Genomic DNA, 8,475 nt, shown 5'->3' on the forward strand with positions numbered 1-8,475 from the left:
ACCAGTTGAGCCACAGGGACATCTTAAGTGCTGTACGACCATCTTGGTACATTGTCAAACTTATGGCTGGGCAGTACCAAAGAAGAACTAGAATACATGCTGTGATGAGACCTCAGAATTTGATACTAAAGTTTTATTTTTTACATCCAGGTAACCCAAGAAGACAGACCAAGAAAAGACCCCCAACAGCAGGAACACAGTTTAAGAACTCTGTAGCAGAGCTGATGAAGAACCTTCTAGCAAAGAACCCCAACTACATCAGGTGTATCAAGGTACTGCCTGTCAATCAGCTGATCTTGTCATTGTCTTGACCAATCAAAATGTGTCTCAGACCAATCAAAATGTATCTGTGGCAGTGTGTGGGCTGTCTATGCGTGTGTGTGCTGTTACCATATACAGCTATGGGTGCCCTGCTTCAAAAGTTGGGTGTCTAACATGTAAATGTAAGGCGTCCCCAAGATGCCCTGATCCTAATGCCCTACTAGCTGAAAGCCTGATGTTAGCCCAGTGTGTGTATTTTTAGCCCAGTATTCGTACTTTTCCCTGTTTGGCTCCAGATATCTCCTTGATCACAAATATTCTGATAATCCAACCCATTTAAAACATTTGGCCTTTACATGATTAATGAATTTGGATATGTGATATGTTGGTAATGATAAACTTCCAAAGTTGGGTAAGATTTTCTGGGTATTCTAACCCAGTATTGTAATAATAATATCATATCACTGTGTTACCATATCTTTCATTATTTTCTTATTCTTGATGTTGTGTTTGTCCAGCCCAATGATGTGAAGAGCCCAAACCTGTTTGATGACTCAGTGGTCAGACACCAAGTCAGATATCTTGGGTAGGTGTATTCAATGTCAACATCATTCAAGCTTCCTTGGCCTTGTGTTGGCATAATAGCTAGGGTGTTTTGCCCAGAACCCAAACAGGTGCTGGCATGAATTCCTTAACATGCTGACAATGTTTTGCCCAGTTGGAAAAGGTTATACGATCTTTACATGACTTTCCTCACTAAACCCAGGTTGGAGATGCAAAAGGCTGTGAAAGAAGATGGTTGGGCCATAGATCCACTGACCCTATGGCCTCATGAAGGCTAATGTCACTACCTGTTTTAGTGTACTTGTTGTTGTTGTCCTTTAATCAAATCTAAAGTTTGGCTGTTCTTTCCTCTGTTTCCAAAAAGTACTGTAACAATATTACGCCATACATTTGGGAAAGATGAATTTCTAGGAAGTTGATGATGATTTTTTTTCCCTTCCTAGATTGATGGAGAATGTGAGAGTAAGGCGTGCCGGGTACGCCTTCCGGCAGCCATACGATCAGTGTTTGCAGCGCTACAAGATGCTGTGCCCGAACACGTGGCCCAACTGGCATGGACACCCCAAGGAAGGCCTGCAAGTGCTCCTGACCCACCTCCGTGTCAAACCTACAGAGTATGCCAAAGGGCGGACAAAGCTTTTTATCCGCAACCCCAGAACGGTAAGGGGATTGGGATTTTAGCACACTTTTAGCTAACAGTGTTTTCCTGCAATTTTAATAATCATTATGACATCATACATAAGACTACTAAGTCTAGTTAACAGTTAATTATTTTGTTTAGTAAGTATCACATTGTCATCTTGTTCTTGCAAATTGCATCAACTTTGCGAATTTGTGCCAATTTTCCCTAGTGACCTGCAGCACATTTGTGTGTGAAGCCCAGACATGCCAAACAAAATGGCTATAACTTAAGTGTGACATTCCCTGTTTTGATATATATTGTGTGTAACTTTAAGCCTATTCTGTCCCTCCTGCAGCTGTTTGACCTTGAGGAGAGAAGAAGAGACAAGATGGAGGACCTGGCTATCATCATCCAGAAGGTGTTCCGAGGCTGGCGTCAGTGGAAACTGTACCAGGCCATGAGAGCCAGTCAGATCGTTATCTCTGCACAGTTCCGAGGTTACAGGGTGGGTGTTTCACTCCTGCCTCATATTTGTTAGATCCACTGGTCTGAGGCCCAATGAGAGCCCAGAAGCGAGAGCTAACGCAGGGTAGCTCTTGGCTACATTAACTTAAGTTAACATAATACTTTGCACTCTTTGGGAATGAAAAGTAATATACATTGTGTAATTTGTTTGGAACTAGTCTGTCAACAGTTTTTGTGATGCTACAATGTGTTGTAAGGGATGTCCAGAATATGCAAAGATTATGATGAGTCATGGCACTATTTTTAGGTCTGTATGTAGGACCATACTAAAATTGTTAATTTCCAGATTAACACCTCCCCCCCCCCCCCATTTTTTTACTCATTTACATATTTGTGACTGGCTACATGCAGCCTCTATGTTCTAGGTTAGAGTTTGAATCTGACCAGTGTTGTGGTTAGGGTGTGGTAATATGCTGGAAATGCACGGTTGTACTTTTCATTTTGCTACTCTATAATTTCCAACCAGTAAGTCAGAATTTGTGATTGGAAATGTTGCCCCATTTTTTTCAAACTGAGAAAAGTATGAGCAGTGATTATGGAGCAACAAATAGAATTAATATGGCCTAAGGATGGTGCTAGTGTGCTCAGTGGTGAACAGTACTAGGCACAGTCTATATTTGCACCATCAGAGGACAGTTCAGCACCAAGGACTGCACCACCTATCAGTAAATAAATTTTTGTCTTCAAAGCCAATTGTCCAATCATTGCATTATTGAAAGTATGAACGGCTGTTTTCTTTTGTTTCTTAAACTGTGTAGAATTGAGGTAGAACAGCACTTAAGTATATTACTGTTCAATAGTAGCTGTACAGTACCATGATATATTCTCAAGTAAAGTACACACCCTGATTCATGTATCAGACAAATCTGAGGGACTGAATTGTAAAATGAATGGTAAAGTTCAAATAAAGTGCACACCCCTTCTCCACTAATCTTGCTTGAGTTTGGAAAAAAGCCAGTGTTTCCACTGGGCATTGTTTCTACAATCATCTACTGCAAGTTACAAAATTTCGATAGAAGAAAAGTGCACGAAAGAAAATGTATATAGCTTTGCATCCTTCCAAACTTTGGCAACAACTTGCCTTTTGAATTTTGAGAGGCTTATAGTTAAGATTTGTGTACTTTATTTAGAGAAGAGACAGTATTGTGGCAATTCCATACTGCATCTTATGTCATGCCTCACCTATTTCCAGCAAAGGAAGTCCTACCAGCTGCAGAGAAGCTCTGCCATCACCATCGCTGCCTTCTTTCGAGGATGGAAGGTAAAAATTATTCACATTTCCCTTTTCATGGCCAATAGCTACATTTGTTGCAAATATTCTGCATTTACTCATAAACTGTTTTGATGAGCTCAGTTGCCTTTCAAAGTCAGTACAAATGTAATAGCTTAAAGTTGAGACTGGTATTCAAAGTTATTAGATAGCTGATAAGAAAAAAGATGATTTAGAACAATAGCTTGTAGTAATGTGTAAAGTTAGATATTCTCCAATTTGTCAGAGGAAAGGCATGAGAAAAAGGAGTGCAAAGTGCTCGCAAAAGTATGATTGAAATAAGTTGACTTTTTCCCTTTCCCTTTTGTTACCATTGTCCACAAGACTAGAAACAGGTTCCCTATAGTTGGACATCAAGTACTACATGTAGAGGTTTCTTTTCACTTTTCTTTTGGTCTTAACAGCATAGAAGCATGTTTTGCCTTGTTTGTTCTACTCTAGGTTATAATGACTATGGTGTAACTTCAAAAGCTCTTCTTGTATGTCTAAGTTGAGAGTTTAAGCTGAATGTAACCCACTCCCCAGTTAATCATCATATATACAGCTGTACCATTTCATCAGGGGTATGTGAGTTGCATGGTACACAAGTTCAACTCTCTACCCTTTATGGTGGCATCCAGTTTTGAAATGTTTGTGGTATTTAATTTGTCACACTAATATAAATGCACTTGTATACTTCAAACTTACATTTTCAGTATTCTGCATCAGTATGTTGGTTAAGTTCAGTGTTTCCAGTGAGTGGACTAGATAGGAGGGGTGATCAATACTTTCTGAGCCTCACCAAGATAAAAGGTTTCTTGGCATATTTACAAAGTATGAAGCCATTTAGGAACATCTACCAAAATTTGAATCATTGTTGAATCATTACTAATGTCTTACAGGTCGTACACTTTATTTCTCAGTAAGGCTCTGAACTCATCACCCCTTGTAGGTACCATATGATTTTCCACCCAGATAATTCCCATCTCACTCAGAATCCCCCGGATTATCAGAGGTGTGCCCATGTTTATTAAGCTGTACATGCATGTACCTTTATCTTACTAAGTTAAACATGCATTTTGGGGCTCTAAATATCGGAAAAATAATGTCTCTACTGACTGCCTGCCACAGTCTTGCCAACCATGCCACTGCCTTAACCACCCCAGGATTCTTCCCCCACAGGCTCGCCAGCTCTACAAGCAGATGAAGTATGAGAAACTTTGCATTTGGTCCGTCGGAATCATTCGCAAATACTTCTTGGGTTGGCAAGTAAGTGCCGCAGGATTGGCAAGCTATTGCATGAAGCGCCGTTCCGTCATTATGTTATCGTACTGTGGTGTTGGTGTTGGTGTTAAGAGTAAGGCGTTGCTGGCAACAAATTAGGAGCACAGTCATGCACGATTGTCGTCTTGTTCCTGGGTGCATCCCGAGACCCTGTTGAGATTGGGAACAGATGAGGTAGTTTGACCCAGGATCTGGCATTGTTGTGGCATAACAGAGTGATTACAAATGTTCCGGGTGCATTACTTGCCATGCCCAGATGCTGTGCCGTTGCGAATGGCAATTTACATGATAAAGCCATCATACGGTGGAGTGACGCCCACCAAGCCTTTTGGCTAATCTGTCTAAAAAGCACACAGTATCGGTTTTGGTGCACCAGTGTGCCGAGTTCGACATATTTGCTATGATAAATTCTCAAGAATGATAGCAAGAAAATTAACAAGAATGCTAAAGATACATCTTGTGGGAGCTATGTGATTTATATATCCTTGCATCCATGTCCAAAACCTCATTTATCCACCCAACTTATCTGGAAAACACACACATGACACATATATATATTACAACTGAAGTGTATAGACCTCAGTCAATAACAAGTGCCTGTCTTAACAGGGTCTTTTACTTGTAATGTTTAATGTAATGTAATTTACATGACTGTACACATGTAGAGAATGTTCTGACAGCACTAAATGTTAATGTTATATCAATACAAAATTCTATGCATGTACATGGCATTGCATAATATTCTGCACTATCCATGACATGTTTTGGTTTTCTTAAAAAAGATGCAATTTCATAACTTTTCTGTTCTTAGTATTGCTGTAATTCTCAATGTAGTAACAGCTATTTTTGCCAGACACAGCAGGTTCACTTTTCTTATTAAGTGCAATTATGAAACCATGGCTTATGGGCTCATTTTCCTAATATTGGAAGCACAGTGTACCTGTTGTAACAGCATGGAGGTTGATTTCTATTAGGCTTGGTGTGGGCTTGTGTTCTCTCTCTCAACCCTCTCTCCTATAACAGGCAAGGAAGCTCTGCAGGCAGCTTAGGCATGAGAAACGCTGCATTTGGGCTGCCAATGTCATTCGTGCTTACTACATTGGGTGGAAAGTAAGTGGGTTAGGGCACTCGCTCTGTACTGATGTCTTTTTCATTCCTGCAATCTATCCTCGCAGGTTATATCTAAACGCTGGTACATTTAACGTTAATAGACTAAGAGTATGTAATTGTTCCTAAAAAGGTAGTTGTAATAAAGGAAATCATACATAATCGCAAAATCTAGCAAAACAAATCATTTTGAAAGGACAGCCTGATCAACTATATAACCTCCTTGGCCTGATGTAGTTTAAATAAATGTTTGTCAAAATTTGTTTTTTATTATGTGTAATATGTACAGTTTCCTTTATTACTGGTTCTTTGTTTTCAATAATCACTTTTTTGAGAGCCTTCTCACTACTGACATGTTTGCATGCAGAGTTGGTGGCAGCCTTGGTGTCTTCAGTGTCATTGTCATCATCTGATTCACATCTCCACTCCTTGTACTAATTGTGTCCAATATGCATGTTCTCATATCACAGATTATGATCAGTAGCAAAATATAATCATGTGTCTATTATTATGATTTCTGAAGACCTTGATAAGTATGTTTTGTTCCCCATAATTCAAACAATGTTTTGTTTCTAGTCTTCATAGTAATTGTTACCCATGCTATTGAAAGGTGATGAAAAATGTATATTGGTTTATAAGCTTATATTCCATTCCAACATTCCAGAATATCCCCCAAAGTAAAACATTTCAATAACTGGAATCTACATCCATAATCTCTTTGCTACCAAACTAGTACATATTATGTGCAATATCTAAATAAAACAAACATCAAACAAACTGCAAGGGAACTTTGGCACAAATTGTCATCTGAACATAATTTTCTGTGATCACAGTTTGATGCAGTCCAATGAAAGAACCGCCAAAAAGTAGTTACTCATCAAGCAACTGGATATGATTTTGAAATGGTCAGACGTTTCAGATAGAATCCAATGAAAGAACCAAATGAAATGAAAGAACCCTTCTTACATAGGTACATGCAGAAGAATGAAAATACTGGCCAAGAAAAATAGGAATCCAAACGTAATTGCAACAATAATATTGCCATTGTACAGTACCATTACATACAATGTATATGCTTTATGGGAAACAAACATGTACAGTCTTTGCCTCCAGAATATCACTTCATGTGCAATCATGTTGAATCACAATTAATCTTTTTTTTTTTCAATCTCACTTTGTACAGTTGTTTGTGTTGCTGTTTCATTGCATGCATGTGTGTCTTGTACGTTACATTCAGACATGTACAATGTACATTGTAATACATGTTCAATCATTTTTTTTATACATGTATGTACACATTTGTTCAATGTCATGGTTGAGAATACTGCCCTCAATGTTGTGTCTTGGATTTAGCTATAAATGGTGATCCAACTTACAAATATTAACAGTTACTGCATTTCCTTGTATAGATACAATAATAACTTTAAAACTTCATCCAATCATGTTGGTAGTTGACTGTTGATGATACATATGTATGTGAAGGTCAGAGTTGAACTATGGTTCCTGCACAAAATTTTGGTGCATTGAATTTTTGACTGTCCTGCAGTGGAACAAAGTTATAACTCTGTGCCACATGGTACATGTACATGTTTGCGTTTTCCTGTGTTTTGTCCAGTTCTGTGTTTATCCAAGGAGGGTCGGTTCCATTTCTGTAGAATAGAATCTCCTTGGCTGATCATGTGTTAAAACTAAACTGTGCCCTTTGTACCATTTCACCCCTAATTGTGTTGTTGCCTCATAGTGTAGTTGTTTAATTTCTGGTGGCTTCATAATAAGGTGATAGGTGCTGCAGAAGAAACTTAACTTAATTGTTTGATACATGTTACATTGTGATGAAGGATTGAAACAGTTTGGTTAAAGTCTATGTGGTGAAGTGACATGATCTAAATGTGTTTGTTGCATCGATGTCTTGCATAGGTACGGAAGGAGTACAGGAAACGTTTCCGAGCCAATGCTGCCCCTAAGATTGTCAGCTTCCTGAGAAACTGTGTGGTAAGTTTGAGTGTCTATGATTGTGTACAATCATGCATGTGCTAACTGTTTGGCTAGTGTGCATTTGTGCGTGAATGTGCATTAAGTATAGTTGTCTGTGTTTGCCTTCAAGTTGGTTTATTGGTACATTGTATATTTCTGCAACTGACCTAACACAATATTACCAATTACTTTCTTTTAGTGCTGCAATTTTTGTCTGTGGAATTGGAAGCGTCCCGGAGCAGTATGAGTAATGGATTGAAGTCTCTGACTGCCCAATGTACATAATGTCTTTCTTTGTGTTCCAGAGGAGAAAGTACCTGCTGTTCCTGCATTCCAGACTGGCGGCCCTGCCACGGTCCCTCCTGAGCAAGGAGTGGCCCAGGTCCCCCCTCATCTGTCACACCACCAACAAACACCTCAGGAGGATCTACCATGGCTGGAGGGTAAGTTAGCTTGTGTTACACCCAGGTCCCCCCTCATCTGTCCTGTCACACCACCAACAAACACCTCAGGAGGATCTACCATGGCTGGAGGGTAAGTTAGCTTGTGTTACACCCAGGTCCCCCCTCATCTGTCCTGTCACACCACCAACAAACACCTCAGGAGGATCTACCATGGCTGGAGGGTAAGTTAGCTTGTGTTACACCCAGGTCCCCCCTCATCTGTCACAACACCAACAAACACCTCAGGAGGATCTACCATGGCTGGAGGGTAAGTTAGCTTGTGTTACACCCAGGTCCCCCCTCATCTGTCCTGTCACACCACCAACAAACACCTCAGGAGGATCTACCATGGCTGGAGGGTAAGTTAGCTTGTGTTACACCCAGGTCCCCCCTCATCTGTCACAACACCAACAAACACCTCAGGAGGATCTACCATGGCTGGAGGG

General features: G+C 39.9%; 1 protein-coding gene across 6 annotated transcripts in view; it reads left to right on the forward strand.

The window, feature by feature from the left end:
- LOC118403919 (unconventional myosin-Ia-like) overlaps window positions 1-8,475 on the forward strand; it is a 42,900-nt gene that overhangs the window by 26,507 nt on the left and 7,918 nt on the right. For 4 of the 6 annotated variants that reach the window (XM_035802795.1, XM_035802794.1, XM_035802790.1 and 1 more), the window contains 9 exons: window positions 151-272; window positions 780-847; window positions 1,269-1,485; window positions 1,803-1,952; window positions 3,165-3,233; window positions 4,404-4,490; window positions 5,529-5,615; window positions 7,530-7,604; window positions 7,892-8,029. In XM_035802795.1, coding sequence (XP_035658688.1) covers window positions 151-272; window positions 780-847; window positions 1,269-1,485; window positions 1,803-1,952; window positions 3,165-3,233; window positions 4,404-4,490; window positions 5,529-5,615; window positions 7,530-7,604; window positions 7,892-8,029 — 1,013 coding nt within the window. The remainder of the gene's footprint in view (window positions 1-150; window positions 273-779; window positions 848-1,268; window positions 1,486-1,802; window positions 1,953-3,164; window positions 3,234-4,403; window positions 4,491-5,528; window positions 5,616-7,529; window positions 7,605-7,891; window positions 8,030-8,475) is intronic. The other 2 variants (XM_035802792.1, XM_035802793.1) reach the window with 2 other exon arrangements.

Source organism: Branchiostoma floridae, chromosome 16, assembly GCF_000003815.2.
Source record: "Branchiostoma floridae strain S238N-H82 chromosome 16, Bfl_VNyyK, whole genome shotgun sequence".
NCBI lineage: Eukaryota > Metazoa > Chordata > Leptocardii > Amphioxiformes > Branchiostomatidae > Branchiostoma > Branchiostoma floridae.